The sequence below is a fragment of the Sinocyclocheilus anshuiensis genome, unplaced genomic scaffold (assembly GCF_001515605.1).
Source record: "Sinocyclocheilus anshuiensis isolate Anshui unplaced genomic scaffold, SAMN03320099.WGS_v1.1 scaffold392, whole genome shotgun sequence".
Lineage (NCBI taxonomy): Eukaryota > Metazoa > Chordata > Actinopteri > Cypriniformes > Cyprinidae > Sinocyclocheilus > Sinocyclocheilus anshuiensis.
In genome coordinates this window covers 2,360,566-2,386,153 of record NW_015557091.1, presented here as the reverse complement: position 1 = coordinate 2,386,153, position 25,588 = coordinate 2,360,566, and the positions used below count along the sequence as shown (strand labels likewise).

Here is a 25,588-nt window from a genome sequence, read left to right as displayed (position 1 = left end):
TATATATATATATATAATTTTATTTTAATTTTTTTTACATAGGAGGACACAAACAACTTTGAACTCACCTTGGCGATCTGCACACACCAGTTTAACAGAGTCTGTGAGCCGATATTGTCTTTATTCTCCTGTACGTAATCCAGCAGGGAGCCGAAAGGCACGATCTGAGTTATGAGTTGGACGCTGGACGTGAGGCATATTCCCAACAGACGACACACGTGAGGATGATCCACACCGGCCATCACATAGGCCTCCTGAAAGACCAAAATACAAGCTTTAAATCCAGGACAATTATTAATCATTAGTAAAAAGGATGATACCCACATCTAGGATCTCTTTGTTGGCTTTGGGAGATGCGACCTCTCTCAGAACTTTGATAGCAACAGGAACTTTCACATCCTCACCCTCTGGGATCCACAAACCCTAGGACAAAAACAGGAAAGATAATTATTTCTATTCTGAAAATATTTCTTAGAACTTCCATGAGGACTGAGGAATTTGAAGTTTGCAATGTGTTAAATGTGACGTATTTCCAGGTAAAACAGTAAAGTTTCAGAGGTGGAGTAATTTTATTTATTTATGAAGGATTACTTTTTTTCTTCAAAATTGCACTCCCATCTTGAAGTATAAAAAATATGGTATAAAAAAAGATAATGGCATCTTTAATTCTAGGAATCCGATCGGCCCTACAAGCTCACTACGCAAGTTGCGTAGGGCCTCGCAAATTACGCAAGGGCCGCGCATCACTATCAATCTGGTGCAGGGAAGAGGAAAAAAACAGGAAAGAAAGTGAGCAAGATAAGGGTAAGTGATGGATTTTATAAAGATAATGTTGAAATGGCTTTTTAAGGCGCTGTACCAGTGTAAAAAAACAGTGTCAGTGTCGTACACGGTGTTATCATGGACACTTCAAAATACGTGAGTAATTCCAGATACCTTATTATCTGAACTATTTAGATTTCTAGGACATATATTAGCTTATTTATACATTTTCATATAAGCAACCAGTTAAATTTGACAGAACTCTGTGTTTGCTGCGTGAAAATTCAGTCTGATTTTCGCATTGATCTGAACAAAATCAGCAGACGGGATTAATAAAAATGCAAGTTCATTCTCTGCCAGGAGGTGGTGCTTATGGAAGAGCAGAAATGCAGGGGTTACCATGGTTACCCCTCAACTTTCTGTGTTTACTTGCTTGTCACATGAAGAAAGGAAGTCAGAACAGAATTTACATGTTTTCGTTTACATGTTTGTTTGCGCATATATGTTTTTGCATTTTAATCTGGAAATATAGTAGTCTAGAAAAGAGATTATTATTATTATTATTATTAACAATAATAATAATTAATAACAATATTTAATAATAATTTTCATAACCCATTGTCAGGTGTTTTTGACTTATTAAAATATTAATCTTAAATTTTGATATATTTCTCTGAAAGTCACATTAATAATTTAAACATCTTCATTTGTCCTGCTAAATTACTGTAGTGTGCTTTTTATTAATTTGTATTCATAAATGTACCTTAAAGACGGTGCCAAATGCTCCAGAACCAAGGACTTTTATTTTCTTCAGTTCTGTTTCCTTTAGGATGCGAAGGAGAGCCTGGTTGGGTGCTTCCCCACTGGGAGTCAGCGGTTCGACCAACTGCATAATGATGTAAATACGGTTATAAATGGGGATCATATGTGTTGCTTAACTTGTAATTCATTTTCGTGTCTTACCTCTCTCTCCTGAAGCAGGCACCGTAGTGTCCTCTTTCGTCGGATGTATCGTCTGCGGAAAATGACGAAGATGAAAAGGAGGAGGACCATAAGCAGTAGCATGCCTCCAACAAGACCAGCCGCCACTACAGGCATGTGAGATCTAGAAAGAGGATATCAAGTCATTTACTTTCATTAAAAAAAAAACATTTAATATGAATCCCTTGAGCTTCAAGTCAGCAAATTAAACAGTATTCACAAGCCATTGTACTTCCATATTCTAATGTATTTCTGAGTGAAACAGGATATTCAACAAGTAAACTTTAATTCAGAAAAAACACATCTGTGTTTATATTTTTCATTCATTCTTGATTTGCTTGGATGATAATGGCTTTCATATGACTTCTCTACTTAATGAAGTCTAGTAATAACAACACATAAACTACTGTACCCTTTCAGTTCACAACCTTCCAGTCCTGGTCCACTGCACCTATTATAACAGAAACATTTTGAATATTATTATTATTATTATTTCACTTTAATCATTATAACTCGAGGTTTAACTTGTTCCTACCCTTGCGTGCAGTTGGCATGGCATGGCTGACACTGTCCATTTTTGTCTGGGTACGTCCAGACAAGCCTGTAATAAAGGCCTTGCACACCTTGGGCACACTGTGCCACGCACTGCATCCCATCTTTGAAGTGAGCACACCGAGTACACTGATCAGCTCCCTAGATAGAGCGATACAGAGAAAACAACATTCACACTGGAACCACTTACACATCTTATCATTATTACTGTAGTTTACAAACCGATTTAGACATTTTCTGATGAAAATGTAAGTGATGGTTGTCTGAGTGTTGCTCAAAATCAGGGGTCTCCAAACTTAGTCCTGGAGGGTCGGTGTCCTGCAGAGTTTAACTCCAACCCTAATTAAACACACCTGAACCATCTAATCAAGGTCTTACTAGGCATACTAGAAACTTCCAGGCAGGTGTGTTGAGGCAAGTTGGAGCTAAACTCTGCAGGACACCGGCCCTCCAGGACCAAGTTTGGAGACCCTTGCTCAAAATAGACTGCCAGACTGAAATCGCAAGTATAATGAATTAGAAAAGTAACAGCACACCTCAAAAAGCCGTGTGATTTTAGATGTCATTGATGATTTACACTAACAAGTTTAATACTTTAGGTTTAGGGGTTTGTTCAGATCCCTAGTTTGAGCAAGTGTGAGCAAGCATCACTAATAATGAGGTTTATATGGGATATAAAACATTGACATAGTGCGACATACCGGCCCATGGCAGCTTTGTGTCCCGTTCAGGATCTTGCATTCAGGGTCACATTCCAAACACACGTTCTCTGACACATACTCGCGGAGGTCTCTGTAGAAACATATAAAATACAACAGTCAACAGGAGTGTAAAACAGTTTGGAATTAAAAACTAATTTATTTCACACTGCAACTTGCGACAAAACCGGTATTACCAGTAACACTGAAGGGCAAGGCTTTGGACGCTTTCACTTTCGCTTTCGAATTTGCGATCTTGGTGTCACGTTTTACAAGGAAAGATAGTTGTCTGTTGCACTTACATCTTTAGACCTTTCACTTTCTAAGACTAAAATGAATGCTTGAAAGATGGATTCATTATTATTCTTAATGAAAAGCAAAACAACAATAAACCAGTACAAAGACAAACTTACTTATATAACGTTTATTAACAGAAACGAATAAGACGAGGCATGGCATACACCACATGCTGTATTATATATCGACAAATAAATTACAGAAAGTTTAGCAAACACTGTGGAATGAAATAAAAAATAAATAAATAAATAAAAGTCTCCGTAACGTAACATCAGGTAAACAGCAAAGACAACAGGCTTTCCAAAATAAAAACAGAAAATGAAAACTAAATTGGCTGTTAATGACAGTGCTTGCATGTTTTTTGCCAAGAAAACCAACATGTTTACCTTCCCTGGTTTAAGAAGTGGTGTTTTACTTTACTTTTACATTTCTCTTGAAAACCAAATGCTCCATGTGCCATCGTTTTCTCAGTATTCGTGTAATTTTTGCCGCACGCACCTTGCTGCACTGTGCTGCGGCTCTGCAGCGCGTGCTGTATGGAGCAGAGCAGACGCTTTCAGTTTACAATTGTAGCGTCCATTGTCCAACTGAACTAAATGTTTTTTATTTTTACAAAAAAGCAAAACGATAGTGGGGTTGGTAAAGTAAATTATTCGGTGTACAAGCCTAGTCAATGCTTTTGTTGACCTGTTCACATTATCATGATCTATTTTTAAAATAAGATTCTCTGTTGGACACTCACCCATCCAGCACACTGCAGTGACTGACACAGCGCCCCCTACGGCTGACATGCTGGCAGGAGACGCACATGGACGGCCCCGGACCCCAGCAGCCTTCCTCTCCACACATACTATCACAGGTACTGTTCTGCTGCTCTGAAGAGCACACAAGAGAGCTTTTGTTTGATTATACGAGCTCTGTGACCTCACATGACCGAAATTGCTTGCCAACAAATAAGTTGTGTAAAACAAAATATATTTGAATTAATCAATAATTTATAATAATAATTTAATTAATAATAATTCATGCATTTAGCAGACGCTTTTTTCCAAAGCGACTTACAGTGCATTCAGGCTATACATTTTTTACCATTATGTGTGTTCCCTTGGAATTGAACCCACGACCTTTTGCGCTGCTAACGCAATGCTCTACCACTGAGCCACAGGAACATTATGAATTTAAAATAATATTAGAGCTCAATATTAAATTATTTGTATGTAATATATATATATCATGAATTCAGTCCCATACCACAGCTGTGCATTGCTGCGTTGTTTCCAGTTCGTATGCGCTGGTTCTCTGATCTGAACAGCTTAGGCCAGTAGCTGCCTTCAACGTAACAGAGGTGGGGATTGTTCTTGATCACCACATCGCCATCACTGATCTCCTTCAGCGAACGCAGGCCGAGATGATCCAGGTGTGGTATGTTCAAGGCGGCAAAACTGACGGTTCCACTGCATTTATGAGAGAGGTAAAGAGAGAAACATTTAAAGGTTGAAAGTATCTTTTTTCCATGATAAAACAGGTTTAATATGCAGAGAAAACTACTTATTTGTAAGTTAACATGACTACTCACTGTTGTTTAGTTCTTCCTCTGATGATCTCCAGGTTCTCAAAGGGACCGAGGGAATTGAGGTGTTCAGGCCAGTCTTGGATTAACAGAAACCCTGAGAATAGGGTTTATAGCACAGCTAATTAAGGCTTTAGTCAAAGACAAATGCCATTCATATATATATATATATATATATATATATATATATTACATACAAATAATTTAATATTGAATTCTAATATTATTTTAGAATAAAATAAGTATTAAATAAATGCAAATAATATATATATACAGTATTTATAAATTTATAATTCAAATTATAATCTAAATTATTTTACAACATACTGCATATGTGTGATTATACAAGTAAAATATAAATGCAAATATATATATATATACTGTACATGCAAACACATATATAGTTTACCTGAAATTTCCTTAACTGTTTTGAAATAATCGAGTTTCACAGGGTCCATGCTTGGAGTATTTGTAAAAACATCCCTTGAAAAGAATATTTATAGCATTAGATTAAATGTATAGCATGAAAACAAGGTCGACTGATTTAGTCTGAAAGTAGTCCATAAAATCTCACCCTTGAAAAGTCATCTGCATTATTGTAATGTGCCCATTTATTTTGGTGCAGTTGATAAATAAATCGATGTTGGTTGCGTTGACTGCGATGGTGTTAACAAGTGCCCCCGTCCCAAGACCATTACAGACTAAAATAAAACACACGTTCAATTTATTTAACATTTCCGTGTCATGCAAAATTAATTAAACATGTCAAAAGCAACACAATTAATTCATTAATGACATTGCTGACCTTTCGGGCACAAGCCGTCACATTGTTTGCACTTCCTTATTCCGTTCTCCTCCACTTCATGCATGGTACTGCTGCAGGTTCGGACGCAGGCGTCGTGATCGGTCACCACAAAGTTATCTGCAGCAGATAGAGGCATTTGCAGTTATGTTTCAGTTAAGTATAGATGCTGTTTCTCCTAGATCTTTCTCCTTAAATAAAAAAGGCACAAATGAGACCATTACTGACATGTAGTATAGAGCTGTAAAATTAAAATTAAATAGTATAGCTTAGATCATTTGGTCTTGAGAGAATTTGAGAAGAAATGTTTAAGTTTAAATTGAGATCTCTAAATTTTGACGGCAGACTTTGGAATCTTGACATCTGAAGCTGTTTGAGACATTGTTGACATCTCTTCTGAAACTCTTTTGCAATACATATTTTATTAATTTATTATATTTATCAATAGCAACACAATTTAATTTAGGTTTAAAGCAATTTTTTTAATGTGTTTATCTTAAATAAACATTGACAACTCAGAGAACAGTAGCTCTTTGTTTACACAGCGCATAATCTCTGGGTGTGTCTTTGCTTGTGTATTTGCAATCATAACTGGCTGAAGATCAGTGCCATTTGGATAATGTTATTGGTGGTATGCACAATAGCAATGAGCCAGTATACCTCCATGACTTTTGGGACACTTAGATTTACAAACTAAAGGTTTTTAAAGAAAATAATTACATGCTCTTGTCATAGTGATCTTAGTCTGATTTTAGTAAGACGTATGAAAAGCAAACTCACAAGGGCACTTCTTCACACAGGTGGCTCCAAAGTTATACTTCCCGTTAGGATTGGGAACAAGTTGGTGAGTGTTGGGGTCGTACAGCATAAGACGTGGACACGCATCCTTGCACATCCCATCGTCCTGGAAGTCTCTGCAGGCCTGCACAGGTCATCATAAATAACATTTGTTCCCTGCTGATCATTAGGTATCAAAACTATAAATTATATCATCATAAACTATAATTATAAACTATAAATTATATACATAAAAGAAAAGAAAAAATGCTGATCATCAAAATTAGAACTTGGCTATATTAAAATATTATAAATTTAAATGTAAATATATAATAAAATATTTTAACATTATATATTATTATATTTTCTTTGTAGGTGTAACGTGATCAGTATATAAGATACATGAAAAAATAAGCACCCATGCTTCATTTAAAATGTAAGATCTTTATCTTTTATGTTAGCACATTTGTGTTTTAAGAATTTCCTTGAAGACTTTTGAAAAGCGCTCCACTCACCAGACAGTCTGTCGGTCGGGGTCCAGTGCAGCCTGCAGCGCAATGTTCACTGCAGCAGTCGATGGGTTTGGGGCCCTTGCACCTCCGTGAGCACTGCTCGGCACAGTTCAACCGAGTCACTGACAGTGAAGATGAAAGAACGTTTGTTAGGACGTAGTTTACTCATACATTTTCCTTTAGAGAATTATATATACAACTGAATTTACAGGTCTGGCAGTTCTCTGGTCCTGGAGCCCAACACGATTCATTATAGCACCCTGAGTCACATTGTCTACCTGAGGTACGAAAGAAAGTGTTTGTTTTATTATTTTATTTTATCATTAAATATATATATTATAAAAATACATTTCAAATCCAAATAGTAAATTATGCTCACCAAGGCTGCATTTATTTGATCAAAAATACAGTATAAAAAGTAATACTGTAAAATATTATTACAATTTAAAGCAACTGTTTTGTATTTGAATGTTTTGAAATAGTTTTGTATATTGCATGATTTATGTTTGTAAAACTCTAAGCACTTACACTGAGGGTCAGTCCCTCCCGACACATTCACGTCACTGTCATCCTGCACAATATCCAACCACTGTATGGTCTCCACATTGCAAAGCAAAGGATTATGGGCTATTTTAACCCCACCTTTGAGAATTTCTGCCAGATTAAGAGGATAAAATGTTTCTCTATCACTGAAAATAATAGAATTGGGATTTTATACACATACTGCATGCTGTATTCAACACATTTTGGTGCTTGGCGATGTATAAACGTGCTTCTTGTGCTTCTCAAGTCACTTTGGATAAAAGCACCTGCTAAATTAATAAACATAAATGCTTTACCTGTGAGGCTTCTCATATGCAGCTCTCGGAGGCCGCTGGTGATGCTGTTGATCTCTAAAGACTCATTCCTGTGGAAGTTTGCCACCACAGCAAGGCCATACTTGTCATCAAAGAGAGAATGTCCTCGAATGAGGCGTAGGTTTTCCAGGGGTATCACATCCACATAGTTTATTCCTATTAGCACGTAGCCACCAACTTCTTCAATGCTCTATGACAGAAAGAATATTTCAGTCAGGCCCCATTTCATAATTGCTATTTTATTATATCGGTGTGTTATGGCACTCACCATGAGGAAGGAGAGGTCGTGGTACTCCTGAACATTGGTTATCTCCAGGTTTTCCAGCACGACAGTGCAGTTACTGTACATCCGCACCATGGCTCTGTAGTGATCGTCTGGCTGTGCCAGCAGAGTCAGCTTATTATTGGTTCCCTGACATACTGGAGAATAAATGAGAGGTAAAATCAATACTCAGGTAGTGGATATTATGACAGAACATACACAAAATAACCATACCCAAAAGTCTGGAATAATTAAGATTTTATAATGTTTTTGTAAGAAGCCTCTTCTGCTCACTAAGGCTGTGTTTATTTACAGCCTTATAATATTACTGTTTTTACTGTATTTTTTTATCAAATACAGTAAATGCAGCCTTGGTGAGCATAAGAGACTTCTTTCGAAAACTCTTAAAAAAAATCTTAATTATTCCAAACTTTTAACCAGTAGTGTAAATTACTGTGTTTTTTTCTTCCTTCCTTCAAATACATTTTCATCTCAAGCTAGGTTAATTATAGTCTTGGTTATTGAATGCTACTGTCTGTAGACAAGTATCAGTTTTGTGACTAAATCATAGGTGTTATATTTCATAGGAAATATAGAAATTTCACACTCCACTAAAATAATAAGGGTTGCTGTGGTTTCTTTCTCATTTGTGCCATGTTTTGAATAAGCTGAATTGAAAAACTTGAATAAAATTAATTCAAGTGTGTCCAAACTTTGGATTGGTAGTGTATACAGTATATACAAGTCTCTTTGGAAGGGATCATATTGTTATCAGCCAGTATTATTATTAGATTTTTTAATTTATCTGTAACGGTATCTGACATATATCCACTGACATTTTATTTAATTTTAAATATTTAATAGTACACACTTATGTCCCGTTTTTACATTTAGATTGCATTTGCAGTCATCTAACACTCACTTAAATCTTTAAAACACTAATAATTTAGTAACTCTGTTAAATGTAATATTTTGTTAATCTCAAAATGAAAATTAATTTTTCATATTGTAAATTTGAATGTTATCATGCCTAGATTCACTAGTTTTTAGTATTTTTTTATTTATTTACACAAAATAGGCAATTAATTGGTTATTGGCCATAACATAAAAATTATTATCAGCTTGCTAGCGAGTTTGAAATGACATGAGGGTGAGTAAATGATGGCAGATGTTTCATTTTTGGGTGGACTATCCCTTTAAGACATGGCATACAGCAGTTCCTCATGCTAACACAAACTCCAGCATTCTCCATTCTGTCATTACTCACAGTCTCATCCACTGAACAGATCATCTTTCAGCCATCACTTCTGAAACTATTTCAATAGAGTTCTACCTCCTGAACATTGAGATTCAGCAAGTCTTCATTATATTGTGCTCATATTACCCTTTTACATATTTTACATTGTATGACCTTCTATTCATGAAAACATGGTACTTTCCAAAACTCATTGTGAATGTAAAAGCTACAGTGGAAAACAAGCACTTGTTTCATCTCTGGTTGTCTCCTGTCATGCAGGTGTTGAATTCCTGCAGTCGTCGTTATGTGTCTCATCTCTAGCGGAAGAGTAAGTTCTGGGGGCGGGAACACCATGATCAAGAATGTGGTTCACCGAGGGTGAGACTCAAATATTGCACACAAGTGTTGCTCAACTTAAGAACTGGTTGAATTCTTGCTTGCCACGTGCAAGATGTGGGTTGTGTTTCCACGCAATGCAAGTAACAACTCAAGTATCATCTATTTCCCCTCAGGGATCAATAAAGTGTGAGGTGGGAAACTAATAGATTGGAGATCCTGAGATGTCTGTGGAATGTTTTTTTGATACTGTGTTCTTAGTGTGCTTTCTTGTTTCCCTAACTACAAGTTGGAATTTAAATATCTGACTTGATTGTTGTGATGTCATGCAAAAAGAACATTAATGGCAGTAGCCTTTACCCATTTTTTTTAGTTTGATGTCATTTTATTACAGTCAGAGTAATCTGGTGCAGTTTTTGTGTTTGTAAACATTTTGCAATAGCATATAGATGCAAATTAATTTATGTAGTAATTATTTACTTTACTAATGTGCAACTTTAAAAAAAAATGTTCTAGCATATGCAGAAATGAACATCAACCAAGTTTAAGAAATGCTATAAAAATGATACCAATGCATTAACTAATGTTAACAAATTGAACTTTATAGTAAATTTACCAAATAATTCTATATAATTACAAATTATTATTTTGCCCAATATTTGTGTGTGTTATGTACAGTATGCTTACTAGATGCACTGATTCTCAACTGTTTTGACATAAAGGCCCACCATTTTCAAAAAGACCCCCAAAGATATTTCTGGTACTTCATAATAACAAAGCAATTTAAACTTTTTATTTAAAGAAACTAGGAATGGCAATATATTAAAATAATTAAATTACATCATTTGAGAAGTTTCAATTACTGAATGTTCCTCAAGGTTTGCACTTTTAATGCCAATGATTTTTTTTAATGATTATTATTTCTCACCGATATGTGCCCAATAAAATATCTGAGAGCTTAACATAGCTAGAAAAATTACATTCATTATAAAAATTTCCTTTATTTTTTTACGTTTCCTTTAAGATTTTGCCATGAATTTTCCAGGTCACATTTTTAAAATTCCCTCATATACACAGGCTTACATTTTGATTTTTAGCCATTTTAACTTATTTTAAAGTATGTTTTTTCTTAAATCATGTTAAACCATATTGCAGCCTCCTTGTGCTTAGTGTGCTGAGGCCCCCAAGTGGGTCCTGGCATGCTGGTTGAAAACCACTGTACTAGAGTATCAAGTAGTTAATTTAGCAACATGCTCATGTGAAACTATTAGAATTAATAATACGTTGAGTCTCTCATGCACAAGGAGTGCTATTTGTGAGTTGCTGCCAGTAGTGTGTTCAAATTTAGTCAACCATGAGGCTTCTGTCTTAAATCTGAGTATGTTAAAAGTTTATCTGAACAAAATATGGAAAAACATAATGAAAGTGCAAACGGTGTTTCTTTGATTCTTCATTACATCATGACAGCGCACATGAAGGGTATTTCCATTTTTGCAAGAGTAGCATTTTTGTCATCTTTGGTATCATAGTTCTACCTGTGAAGCTGTTATGTGAGACGTGAGATGACCAACAAACACTGTCAAGACATGCTGCTCTTGCATAAATTACCTTCTGAAAATCCAGCATGTCTAAATTCATCAGGGTTATGACATGAAAAATATTAACAGTAGATGTCAAAAACTGAAGAAATAATCAGGTGTACTTTTCAGATCTCTGCTCTAGGCCAGAATTCAACTAAAGATTAAGGTCAGGAAGTAGATTTAAGTTTGAACCCTTAATGTTCACTTCACAAGCCCTTAAAATGTGACATCGTCTGAACGGATTGCAAAGCGTGCAGCTGTTTTCTACGGGTGGATGTTCAGCAGCACTGCCTGAGGCATGAGCCCGAACGTGGGATGTGACTGAACAGGTTGCTCCTTGAAAAAATATTTATGGAGGAACATCTTAACTCACATCAGTCTAACCATCTGGAACCGCACGCAGAACAGCATTCTGACTATGATAAACTCAAAGTGTTTTATCTTTTGCAACTGACGCAAAGAAGGCACAAGGGTTATCAAGACCTCATCAGTGCAAAAAAAAAAAAAACACAAGACTTGAGAAGTACAGTAATGCAAAGTAATAAATCAAACTGTCACTGCCTTAGTGACAGTACCAGCAGCATGTGAAAAAAAACCCCACCTTCCATATTTTGTAGCCCCAAAATGTATTGTGTAAATAGTTTGAGGTCAGCAAGATTTTTTAAAAAGAAATTAATAAGGATGCATGAAATTGATCAAAAGTGACAGTGAAGATAATTACAATGTTACAAACTATTTCTTTCAAATAAATGCTGTTTTTTAAGTTTCAACTTTATCAAAAAAGTAGCTCAACTGTTTTCAACATTGATAATAGTAAGAAATGTTTATTGAGAAGCAAAGCAACATATTAGAATGATTTCTGAAGGATCATGTCACACTGAAGACTGGAGAAATGTTGCTGAAAATTCAGCTTTGCATCAGTGGAATAATTTACATTTTACAATATAGTCAAATAGAAAACAGTTATTTTAAACTGTAATAATATTTCACAATATTACTGTTTTAATGTATTTTTGAGCAAATAAATGCAGCCATGGTGAGCATAAGATGCTTGCTTTAAATAACATGTAAAAAATATTTTAAAAATAGTTGTGCATGCTTTCTCAGAAACTTCTCTCAGGTATGGTTTATCTTCTTAAGTACAAGGATGCACAGTGTGGAAATAACAATGATCGATTAATTAGGAGATATTCTGGGATCATCTTTTCGAGGCTGTCTACGCATATAATTTATTTTTACAAGGCCATGCTGTTCCCATGCTTTCCCAGCCTTGCTTATTATCTACGGCTTTCTGTGCTCTATTATTTTTTTCTAATGCATCATTTTTTATATATGCTTTTGATGACAAGACTTTGGATGACTATCACTGACTACATCCAAGAAAGTAAAACATTTGATAAATGGATGTGGTTATTCATATGCAAAGAATGAAATCTGCTCAGTGATGGTTTTGTATATTATATGACACACTAAATCACTTGAACAGTATTAATTTTATTTAAAAGTAACCCCCCCCAGGGTTCAATGCATGACACATAACTTCCTGTCTGCTTTGGTTCTTGGGCAGAATCTATCAGAACGTTGTGTCAGTGAATGGTAGTCAGCTTACTTTTGAAGTATGTTTTTGCATTTAGGACAAAACAATCTACTGTAATTTCATGATGTCATGATGTCATAATTGCACAGTGTTACAATAACCCAAATGCACTATAACCTTGTTTTCCAGCAGATGCCTATATTTGGATGTCCTGTCGGCGACTGAGTTTGACTGTGGGCAGACAGCTGGATTGACTCTGTTTGTAGAGTAAGTTTGCACTGTTGCAAAAAGTATTGATCCACATGAGCAGAAAAAGTCAAAAGCATTTGTCAAAACGCATCCTGTTTTCCATCTGAATGACTTTACATGAATACACCTAAAGGGAAACCTACTATGTTGGTACATGTGCTATGCTTTTACCAGAAATATTTAAATGTGTTTTGCCTGAGAAACCACATTTTCATCTTAAATGTATGATTTATCCAAGTAACTTTCATTAGGTTGATCTGCAGTGAGCAACAAAGGTTAATCAACGTTGTTGTATCTGAACTTATTAGAAAAATAAATTTTTCCAAGGTGGAGGCTACTATGTTTCACACTAGTGATCTACTGATTTTATGGTACAGGATCTAAGGCAATGACATACTGGTTGTATGTAATGTACAAACAGACCTAAAATGACTTTAATGGTCATAAATATTCTTTAAAATCTATATAAATAGTTATCAATTTGGGAGCAGCAGTTTCACATGATCATGCTTCTTACATCTTCTGTTTCTCTTTAGCGTGCAATAGTGTGTCTATAAGTGATGTGACATGTGGCCAAGTATGGTGACCCATACTAGGAATTAGTGCTCTGCATTTAACCCATCCTAAGTGCGCACACACACAGCAGTGAACACACACACACCGTGAATACACACCCAGAGCAGTGGGCAGCCATTTATGCTGCGGCGCCCGGGGAGCAGTTGGGGGTTCGGTGCCTTGCTCAAGGGCACCTCAGTCGTGGTATTGAAGGTGGAAGAGAGCGCTGGTTATTCACTCCCCCCACCTACAATTCCTGCCGGACCGGAGACTCGAACTCGCAACCTTTGGGTTACGAGTCCAACTCTCTAACCATTAGGCCACGACTTCCCCAAATTTAAGTTCACTGTTCACTGTTCACTGTTCACTGTTCACTTAAGTTCACTTAGATAAGTTCACTGTTGTCACCCTAAATGAGAGACATGTGGATAAAATAGGTCTAACTGAATTGTAGTAAATACAATTTACAGCGTGAGACAGAGATGTCTCGCTCCATGGCTGTGTGCTTTTTTTTATTTTTATACAAACAACAGGGTCTGTCTAAATCAAATAAGCAACATGTTGTCCATTTGTGACTTCTCCATCAAAATTCAACAATTGTATGAATTCAGCTCTTTGTCTATGGGGCGATTTGCTGACTGCAGAATTGAAAACATGGCATGATCAGTGCATTTGGTAAACAACATGAGACATGAATTTTAGTAAATTCATATATTTTGTTGAAGAAGACAAAAATCCATGAAATGTTGTTTTATAGCTGTTTTCCAGTGCAAAAGTTGCCACCACTAAGATTGAGTGGTTTAAATGTTGCTAGGGAGTTGCAATGCTTTTGCCATGGTGTTTTGGTTGGTTACTGGAGAGTTTTTTTCCACAGTGCTAATTTGAACACTTAGAAAATAACAGCACACATCCCCTGAAGAAACCTCATGATTTCAGGTGTCTTCCGTGGCTGCTGTTTTCAAAATAAACACATTTATGTAAAGCCTCAAGGCTATGGCCTTGGTTTATCATGGTCTGTAAATCCTAAAATCCAACTGTTTTTGCAGTTTGATATTAATGGCTTGTCTCGTAAATAACACAAATCCTTAAGATAAGAATAAACATGCATACAGCAGGCATACACTAGCATTCAAAAGTTTGGGGTCGGTAAGATTTTTTAATGTTTATGAAAGAAGCCTCTTCTGCTCACCAAGGCTGAATTAATTTGATTAAAAATACAGAAAAAAAACAGCAATATTGTGAAGTATTATTACAATTTAAAATAGCCATTTTCTAATATATTTTAAAATGTAATTTATTCCTGTGATGCAAAGCTGAATTTTTTCAGCATCATTACTCCAGTCTTCAGTGTCACATAATCCTTCAGAAATAATTTTAATATGCTGATTTGCTGTTCAAGAAACATTTATTATTATTATCAATGTCGAAAAATGTCTTTTTAGGAACTCAGTCACCTCCAAGTTACCTATATGTAAGACACATTATTGACAAAATATATACTGGCATCTCACAGACTAAAATTGATTTTGCCCGCATATTTTAAATGAGAATCAATGAAACGTTTCATACCACTTAGCAGATCAATTCAATATGAGGCTTAGATTGATGACAAGAACTATTTAGACATTTTTAACAATAATAGATTGTTATAAATAATCATGATTATTTTGGGTGATGCGCATTAGCCTTTTGCTTCTCAGTGGAACGTCTCGGTTACGTATGTAACCCTCGTTCCCTGAAGGTAGAGACCTAAGTGGATCCCATATGTGTAAAGTCCACGGTATAGCCTCAGAGCCCGTGTTTTCCCGGCAGACTTCTGCATTGTCCAAGAGAGTTACAATCACCTCTAATCTTCCATATGCACCTAAACGGTTGTTCATATGTGTAAGTGCTCCTGAAACCTCCTTCGGGAAGGATGGGGCTTCCTCAATGTTCCTGTGCCAAGTGGAACGGGTATGTTTTCCCAGTGTGACTGGCCTTCTTGTTGCGAGCCCCGGCCTACCGATGTGCATTGGCTCGTTTAGTTTACACTCGAAGTGGATTGGTCTCTCTAAGCGAGATCCCAATTTCGTCGGTCAGCCGACGTCACGTCGGGAGTGACCGACTGAAAGGGAACCAATGTTATTCATCACAACATGTTCAGTATGAAATATGCATCTTTGTGTTTGACCAAAGATATCTGATATCTACTGCTGAGTATGTTTAATGGTCTGTAGAAAACAGTGCCAAATAAATGTTGTGACATAATTTGTCAAACTCTGGGCCTGACTGCATGCCACCGCTTGTTGTGAATGATGAAATCTGTGAACAAATGCAAGATTTGTCTTTGCTTTGTCTTTGATTAATCTTAGGACAGTAATCCACACCTACGTCAACCGCTTGTCTATACCCACAATCAGGATTCACATGAATGGGTGCCGTTTCCTTCCAGTTAAAGGATTAGTTCACTCAAAAATAGTTCACACAACTCCAGTCCATCAACTGACGTCTTGTGAAGTGAAAAGCTGCATGCTTGCAATAAGCAAATTCATCATTAAGATATTTTTAGTTTCAAGCCATTGCTTCCAGCTAAAATACGAGGCCTCTATCCATTATATTGCTTTCTCCAGTGAAAAAGTAATCTCATCTGAATCAGGAGAGATGATCAAGCACAGTTTACAAGAGAAAATAGTCCAAAGCAATTCTTAAAAAAAAAATATGTTGGTGGATTTTGATGTGCGACAATAACAGGGGATGGACTACACTGGAGGAAGCATTATTATGGATTATGGTGTTTTGGCCAAAAGTGACAGTTTAAAGTTAAAATGCCTTAATGATCGATTTGTTCATTACAAACACGCAGCTTTTCACTTCACAAGAAGTGGATTATTGTGATGTTTTTATCAGCTGTTTGGACTCATCTTGGATGGCCTGAGGTTAAGTAAATTTTCAGCAAATTTTCATTTTTGGGTGAACTATTACTTTAATGATGCTTGGTGTCATCAAGATAAAGTAGGACAAAAGTGTCTGCTTTGTAATAACCTTTCTAAGCCTTTATTCTAATCTTTTTTTCTTTTTCTTCTTTTGTCTGGCACAGGCTGTGGGAATGAAACAAGTATGAGATACCCCAGAGACAATACTGACTGACAGGTTATGTTGACACATGCATACCACAGGCCCATCGCCAGAAGGCTTTCCACGCTTAAATTGCCAGGTCATTAAAGGTGAAGTGTGTAATTTAACCAAAAAGACTTGCAAGAAATAATGAGTTCTCTTTCATGGGAACTTCGAACTGCGTCCTCTAGGGGTCGCTATGGGGAACGCCTCGTCGTGACCCGTGTCTGAAGCATACATTGAAAAAACACCAACTCGTTGGCCGGCGACAGCCATGACGTAACTACCGGTGCGACTATAGAATAAATAGGCGCCGGGAGCACACATCATTCTCTTCTTCGTCTTCATTGACTGTTTTGTTTGAAGCGTGCATTTCTGTGGTAAGAGCGATCTCTATTCATCTCATTATGGCGAGCACTAGCAAAGCGTTTAAGGATGTGTGCATCCGTGTTGACTTTGTTTAACATCTGATGACACACACGATCTATGCGTTATTTGTTTGGGCGAAGAGCACGCAGGACGCAGTGTCTCGTTCCCTACTCAGGGAACCATGGTTACATAAGTAACCTGAGACGTTTTCTTGAACTCTGCCATTGGTCACAAAACAGATACTAACACCATTGGTGGAGCCAGTTTTGCTGTGCTGGGATGATTGGGATGCTTAAACAAACAAAGCAATGTTTTGATAGCATGACAATGTTTGCACTTCAGGAGAAAGTCTATGCTGGGACATGAGAAAGTATTTTTTTAAGTTAAACACTTCACCTTTAAAGGGGTAGTCAACCAAAAGGTGTGAATATTGTTAGTTTTTGTTTGTTTTTCTTGAAAGTAGGGTTGTGGCATTAATTTGTTATGATGAATGCATTTTGTTTGGATCTGTTGTACAGACTGATTTGGTTGCAAAATGTATTGGCATTGAAGTATATTGTTGAAGAAGTATACTGTTTTCTCAGTGGATCAATTATTCAATAAATCTTGTAATTAATTGGTTGACACTAGAAAGTTTTCTAGAAAAAATCAAAGGGACAAAGGTGAATTGGATGAAGTAAATTAAAATCATATTTATCTGCAATACTGAAATGCAAGAACAAATGCTAAAGAGGAAATAACAGGAAGAAGAAAAATTATAAATGGAAAAAAAGTGATCCACAAACACGGCTTTTCCTCACACAGCAGCACAGTTCTCCATTATTGTGGACAGACACGCTATAATTAACAATTCATTGTTTTTTACTCAGCATTCAGTTACTCCCTATAAAATAAATAATTAACCTGCTGTCTGTAAACTGTTAAAAGAAATGCAGATGAAATCTACTAATTGAGATGTATAGTCTGCTTCATAGGTTTATGTGCTGGAAGTATGATCAGAACGTCCTGGACAGCACGCAAACATTCTTTTGTGTTTGAAAGGTGTGCTGCTTATCAGATAACAAAATATCTGGCACTCTTAAGGCCCGTTCACACCAAGCACGATAACTATAAAGATAACGATAAAGATATAGTTATAAAAATCGTTCTTAATATTAAAGAATAGCAGAGTCCACACTACAACTATAACGATAAAGGCACAGAGAAACGATATCGTTGGAATCATTTTCAGAACGATTTTTCTCTAGCTGATGAACGATAGAAACATTGACAGCCAATCAAAATCCACCCTGCTGTAACGAGCTCAAGAATTTAAAGCGGCAGACGCGCGTGCGCTTAGAATACACAGACGATATCGTTCGCTGGTGTGGACGCTAATATCGTTATCTTTATAGTTATCTTTATCGTTATCGCTCTTGGTGTGAACGGGGCTTTAGCCTGTGGTCATAGGTGTACATCAGATTATTTTAATAATGCAATAAGCCAATTTTAGAGGAGGATCTCTCCATTTTAGACTATTTTATATTTAATAATACACATTTACTTAAGTTACATTACTGCTGCTGCGTTGTTTTAATGTTACAATTAGCCTGTGAATCATCTACGATTTACAAACCATTTTGTTTCTGCAGTTCTTTAAATTTTCAAAATGTATTTAACCCATTTCTGCCTGGTTTGCTGTGGGACAGTGTTGGTGGCCACCATCTGCTGTCAATTTCTAAACTGGCAAGAAACCTCAAACAGCATGTTAAACACAGTCTGTCCGGGTAGACCAGAGACTGGACCCCAAACAGACGCTGAGGGCCCAGACCCCACTCAGTGGGGCAGCTGTCTAGTGATACCATCTGCTGTTGAACTCTTGGCCCTCATCCTGTGGTCACCAGTCTCAAAAGTTCATCAAGTATTTTTAAGTATGTTTGATACTTAATTACCTTCATTAGCACATTAGAGACACCTTGTCTTAGGGTCACTTGCTGGGCTTAAAGACAAACCTGCAGCTGGTTGTATGATTAATAATGTCACGTCAGTTCTCTAATCTCATCTACCTAATACTTTTAAGATAATTAGTAATTATACATGTAAAAATTAAAGTCATTAAAACTTTAATAATACCACTCTCAGAAAAAAAGGTACAAAAGCTGTCACTGGGGCAGTACCTTTTCAAAAGGTACACTTTTGTACCTTTTAGGTACTAATATGTACACTTTAGGTACTAATATGTACCTTTTAAGGTACCAATATGGACTGTTTAGGTACAAAGATGTGCTGAAAAGGTACTGCCCCAGTGATAGCTTTTGTACCTTTTTTTCTGAGAGTGTACAGTATTCATATTATAATGCACATAAACTATTGATCTATCAAGCATTATATAATTGTTAATAACGTTAATTAAATACCCTATCTATCTATCTATCTATCTATCTATCTATCTGTCTGTTTGTTTACGCTGTCAATGTGGACGCTTTAGTAAATTTACGTCATTTATTTCCTTCTCCTATTATCAAACTTATCATTTGGCACGGTTTTAAAAGACGTTTTATGTAGACAGACAAAAAATATATCTGTTCAGGACGTATATGAGATTTTTGTTAGTGACAGTTAAGGTTACTTCACTCACCTTTCCTCTCAGAAACGGAGCTCCACACCGCGCTTATCAGCACAAGACAGACGATTCCCAGTTCACGGAACAGAAGTAGCTTCGTAAACTTCATGTTTAACAGTGGAATCATTTTAAAGCATTATTGTTGGTCAGATATTCCCGCAAATTAACAATATGTAGCTCGTAAGTTAAATAGTTTTCCAGAGGCAGGTCCCGTTCAGCTCATGCAACGTGTCTGAGCGCTTCTCTGTACAGTTTTGACGTGACGTAGCTCACCTTCTCTGAACGCGACGCGACGCGACGCGACGCGACCCGACAGCGCTCCCATATATTTGTGTGTGCGTGTGCGTGTGTGTGTGTGTAGGCACTTACAGCTTGTGCAATTTTTGTGATGTCATCTGACACTAAATGCACCTTGCTGATTCAAAGTAAAGAAAGAGGTTTTGTAGGTTTTTCGTTTTGGAAATTCAAGTTGCTAAATGACTAAATGTAAATGTAAATGTAAATGATACAAATGCATATTTATTGTGATTTTATACATTTTTAATATGCAAATTATACGTCATCTTATTCAATATGCGCAAATTTGCATATTAATACATAGCGTTTTTTTCAGTTTTTTTTTATTTTGCAACTTTTAGTCTGTTTCTTATACCGTTAATGTAATTAAATCACTTTGTGCATGTAAGTGAATATAACATATATAAATTCCCCTCAAAACGGTAACAAGACATTTTTCAAACCCCCTCAGTAACCATCAATATCATTTAAGAAGCAAAAGTATTATGAAACGTGATATTGCATGTCACTTTTGTAAAATAATCTCTGCTATGTTATTTGCACTTGGCGAGGTCAGTCCCATTATGCTGTGTGCTTTTTTTATTTAGGTGAATTAATGCATAATTTATTCCTATAATGAATGTAATAATAATAAAATGTTCCTTCAAACAGGCTCATGTTCATCTTCTATTGCTGTTTCTTTTTGCGCGTGTCTCCTGCTCGCGCGTCAGTTACCATAGCAACAGTAAATTTAGCCTCAGGCTTTCAGTTCTCACAGATTTGACGGCTCTCGGTCAAGGTGAGTGCTCTAAATGAGCAGCAAAGGGAAAATAATATGAAGATTATATGTGTTTTCTTAAACTTTAAAGTTAATTTGAGGTAAATGATGCCACTATGGATGGTACAAACTTTTAACTTTTTAAACCTTCGCTAGTTTAATTGTTTGACGCAGCCTAACCGTCTAAGGAGCTATTTTGAGCAACAAGGAAGTACTATTTATTTTTTTAGTAAAGACTTTATTGATAAAATATGTTATTTAACTGTTATTATGTTGGCCCGTCAAAGCTGATTTAAAGCTGTTTTACTTACGATCAAATATCCCCAGAAGTCCCATATTGCATTTGCATATTTCTGGCTGACCAAGAGCTTTCAAGCCACCAAAATTGGCACAGTCTTTTAGCTTGACCTGACTAAGTATCCTGTAATGTTTCTAATTGATTGAAAGTACATTTTTCGTGTATGGCATGATTCCCAAAAAGTCTCATTGATTTACACTTGGATGTTCGTTATGTCCGTTAAGCCAAACTCCTGCTGACAAACGGTTCAAATTTAAACGCATGTAATCTTCCTAAAAGTCGCACGCGGGTAAAATCTCATGCTTGAAAAAAGTTTTACAGCTTAAGAAAGTAATACTAAACTGTACATATGTTAGCAATGACATTAAAATATATTCATATCCTGTACGTGCAGTGTAAAACCTGGGTGTCCTTGAGTGATAAAAATGCCTCATTTAAAGTTCTATACTTTTAACTCCCAGGAAGAGATTCACAAAAAATGTCAGAAAATGAAAACTCTCTCCCTATGGATGCCAATGGCACAGAGCAAGAGACAGCCGATCCTGGGTCAGAAGTACTTGGCATCCCCCTGGAAAATAAACAAGGATTTGGGGAGGAAAGCACTCTAGTGTCTGTTGTTTGCACTTAAGCTGACTTGACTTGTCCTTCTCTCTCAGGTGTCGGGGAAGTGGTTGATGATACTATCAAATGAAGCCCGAAAGGAGAAAATTAAACAAGTCAAAGCTCTCAAAGATGAGCGTATAGAGCAGCTCTTGATGGCCGACACAAGTACATCGTCTCAATCATTGCAGAGGTGATCTGCCTGGGGCACACGGAAGTCGAGGAGGCTATCATCTCGGATGATAAGGTTTGTAAAACTACACTTACTACTAATGTCCTCAGAATCACAAAACATGTGGTTCTTCTACCAAGTCACAGAAACGGTAAAACACATGACTAGACGGTGACTGCAAAACATCCTAAAAGCATGGTATTAAAAAGCTGTGCCTGCCTGTATTTCTCTACAGTCCCATTCTTGGATAGATACCACAAATTTAGCCACTGGACAGAAGAAGCTGTTTATCACAACAGGCACTAATGAGGTACAAAACACCATTGCTGTTACTCTTTTAACAAAGCCCTAAAACTATGAATTTACGCTAACATTCAAATGTTTGGTGTCATTATGATATTTATGTATTTTATTTTTTTAAAAGAAAAGAATACTGTTATTCGTTAAATATCAAAAGTCTCAATATTACAACACCTCTGAACACATGACTTCGCTCTTTGTGAAGGTCAATTAAATGGTGACCACCAGCAAGGCTTATCTCTGTCAAGGGGTGACAAAAATCTGGGACTTGGACAGGTTGGTCTTATGTAAGATGCTGAACTGCGTCTCTAAATTTGACTAGACAAAATACATTGGTCTGTATTCGCATTTAGGAAGGAACTGCTTAAGAGGATGAAAGAATGTATTCAGCTGAACCAGGAGTACCAGCAATACTTCCACCGAATGAAAGAGAAATTACAGGAGAATCCTCTTGAATGACAATTTGAATTGAGGTTCGTAAATCACAGCTTTAAAGTCAACTTAAAATCAAAATTTAACCCTGTATTTACTTTAACTGTGCTCTGCTGTGTCATACCAACAGTGAAAATTACATCTTTGGAAAGTTTGACACATTCTGCAAACGTCTGGAGAAGATAACAGACATGGCAAGCCTTTTTCAAGGCTTGCCTTGAGAAACCCAGATTTTTCAAGCCTGCAGTTTATGAAAGTAGATGGTGTTGAGAAAATATACATGCGCTACCAAACGATTGTGACCAGCATCAAATCCAAGACCTACAATGTGCTTGACCACCGCAAATTAGAGGTAAGGTCTCTTATGACTGTATATTCTTAGATTTAGTTAAGTGTTTTTTTTTAGACATGATCCATCTCTCATATGACATGTTTTTTTTTTTGTTTGACAATGACTTCATTGAGTTCAGACAACAACAAAACAAATCCAGGGCTTGTATCAGTCTCTTGATGCACTGATTGACACTTGGCTTCAACTTCCACTCATTGTAAGGCCCTTTTTGTCACCTAGGTACTGTAAAAGATTATCAATTGAACATTTGAATGACTGATCCATTCATTGCAGCTCATCACCAAAAGATTACATAAATATATTCCTCCTACACTAAAATATTTTTTTTACTGCATTTATTTACTGCACCCACAGACTCATCAGGTCCTTGACCTGCTGTCCAAATTTGAGAACAGTGTGGGCAGACAAATGGACCTCACCCAGAAGTATATAGTTCTGCAACGGTATGAATGTGACCTTGAGTTTGTGCGCAAACTCTACCAAAGAGAGAAGAACAATCCCTCTTCTGCACAATTCAAGACTCCCGTAAGTTTAGTGTTGAGTGATCAGCAAACTGTTCAACTCTAATTCACACTTATTTTACACATATTCAGAATATCCAACACAAGAAAACACTGTTACTGGGACTAAAATGTTCATATTGTTTTACATTTTCTGTTGCAGTTGCCTAGTAAAATTCAGTGGTCACAAAATCTGTTTAGAAAAATTCATTTGCCAATGCAGATCCTAAAAAATATATTGGACATTATGCAGGTAATTTACAATGACAAGATTGTCAGATCTCATCAGTAGATGAACACAGTTTATTTTAATTTTAATGGAATTTGTGCCTGAAAAGCATCTTTTAAGAAAATTAATTATTTTGTCTTGACTTTAAGATGCCAGAGAGGAGGAAGATTATTTAGGCATACAACAAACTTGCTGCTGTGCTTCTGGAGTATGAAATGATACATCACAAAGCTTGGGTTGATGGTGTGGAACCGGGACTATATGGTCTCAAAGCTTCACTGCTGACTAGACACCCAGAAATCAAGGTTCATACGTTTATTTTATCAATTCAAGTTAGAATTTCAAAAGACATTATTCTTTGGCAAAATGGAACATTACTGCAAATGTATACACCTTAATTTTTATTTTATTTTAAAACAGTTAAAATGATTACAAATTAAAATTTTTAATCTGTTATTATTTATAAAAACCAAACTATATACTCATAAAATCTAAAAAAAAAAAAAATTTGAAATTTATTTTATGGATTTGGTAATTGAAGCCTGCATTATTTGTGGATAGGTGTTCTATGTAAATCTTGACCCTCTAGTCCTGGAGGTATTGCAAGAGACAAAAAACATGTATACAATAGGTGCTAATGTACCTGATGTTATCCACAACATGGCTGCCAAAGAACCTCAGCTGAAGGAGTATCGTACCAAGTGAGTGCATAAAAGATGTACCCTACATTAAAGGAATAGTTCAGCCAAAAATGTAGATGAGTTTGTTTCTTCATCAGAACAGATTTGGAGAAATGTACCATTACATCACTTGCTCACCAGTGAATGGATGCTGTCAGAATGAGAGTCCAAACAGCTGATAAAAACATTGCAACAAGTAATCCACATTAATCCAGTCCAGCATCAGTTAATGTTTTATGAAGTGAAAAGTTGTGTGTTTATAATAAACAAATCTGTCATTAAGATGTTTTTAACTTCAAACAAGTCCTCTATCTATAATATAGATTTTTTTTAGCAATATTGAAAAGTCTCGTCTGAATCAGGTGAGAAATATGCACAGATCAAGCACCATTTACAAGTAAAAACAGTGATAAACAAATATTTTGGTGGAATTTGATGTGAGAGGACAACAGAGGATGGACTTTGTCACTGAAGAAAGTTGCCAGAAGTGAAGGTTTCAGTTGGATTATTGTGATGTTTTTATCAGCTGTTTGGACTCGCATTCTCACGGCACTCATTCACTGCAGAGGATCCACTGGTGAGCAAGTGATGTAATGCTACATTTCTCCAAATTTGTTCCAATGAAGTAACAAGCTCATCTTCATTTTGGATGGTACATTTTTAGCAAATTTTCATTTTTGGGTGAACTACTCCTTTAAAACTACAGTGATCATATTACACCAATAATTTTCACCTTATTTATGCAATATTATTGCATAAAGCAGTGCTATTTGTGTGGCATGTATAGTCGCTGCCTATGAAGTGTTCCAAATCAGATTCTATGATGGTTAGGATCAATGTTATCATTAGACTGCAAGGCATCTCATCTCATGAACAAAGAAGCATAAATTATTGATCTAAATTGAAATATAAGGTTATACATACAGTACATTAATTTCACTGGTCTCAGATTACAGGAGATGCTAAGTAACTTTGATGCAGTAGTCAAGAGGATACCCAGTGTGCTACAGTCCCCGATGAAGCCCTTCATCAGATATGTGGAGACTGCCCTCTACCCTGGACTGACCGTTCTCTCATGGACTTCCCTCAATATTGACCATTGTAAAAAATAAAAAAAAAAAGATAAATGAAACCTTTAATCTTTAATGCTTATTTTTGTTTGCAAAAGTTTACAGTGGCCCCAAAAATATTTGGACACTAAAGTCACATTAAAAAAATCTGAATTTCATTGTATTAGATAACAAAATATCAGTATCACTCCTCTAAATAAAGTTTGTGTGTATAGAACGACATTAAGTTACCTACTTTAGAATTTATTTACCTGCAGTGTTTATGTGGCCTGT

General features: G+C 36.2%; 1 protein-coding gene and 1 pseudogene across 1 annotated transcript in view; one reads left to right on the top strand and one right to left on the bottom strand.

The window, feature by feature from the left end:
• LOC107677280 (epidermal growth factor receptor-like) overlaps positions 1–19,951 on the bottom strand; it is a 25,863-nt gene extending 5,912 nt beyond the window's left edge. The window contains exons 1-20 of the mRNA XM_016472130.1: positions 19,644–19,951; positions 8,077–8,228; positions 7,791–7,998; positions 7,480–7,605; positions 7,161–7,229; positions 6,955–7,073; positions 6,443–6,584; positions 5,666–5,782; positions 5,435–5,561; positions 5,270–5,343; positions 4,867–4,957; positions 4,542–4,744; positions 4,033–4,165; positions 2,997–3,087; positions 2,279–2,436; positions 2,156–2,194; positions 1,726–1,867; positions 1,526–1,648; positions 325–423; positions 69–254 (exon numbers count right to left, since the gene is read on the bottom strand). Coding sequence (XP_016327616.1) covers positions 69–254; positions 325–423; positions 1,526–1,648; positions 1,726–1,867; positions 2,156–2,194; positions 2,279–2,436; positions 2,997–3,087; positions 4,033–4,165; positions 4,542–4,744; positions 4,867–4,957; positions 5,270–5,343; positions 5,435–5,561; positions 5,666–5,782; positions 6,443–6,584; positions 6,955–7,073; positions 7,161–7,229; positions 7,480–7,605; positions 7,791–7,998; positions 8,077–8,228; positions 19,644–19,755 — 2,511 coding nt within the window. The 5' untranslated portion in view covers positions 19,756–19,951. The remainder of the gene's footprint in view (positions 1–68; positions 255–324; positions 424–1,525; positions 1,649–1,725; positions 1,868–2,155; positions 2,195–2,278; positions 2,437–2,996; positions 3,088–4,032; positions 4,166–4,541; positions 4,745–4,866; positions 4,958–5,269; positions 5,344–5,434; positions 5,562–5,665; positions 5,783–6,442; positions 6,585–6,954; positions 7,074–7,160; positions 7,230–7,479; positions 7,606–7,790; positions 7,999–8,076; positions 8,229–19,643) is intronic.
• Positions 19,952–21,458: 1,507 nt separating this feature from the next.
• LOC107677141 (dynein heavy chain 5, axonemal-like) overlaps positions 21,459–25,588 on the top strand; it is a 29,325-nt pseudogene continuing 25,195 nt past the window's right edge.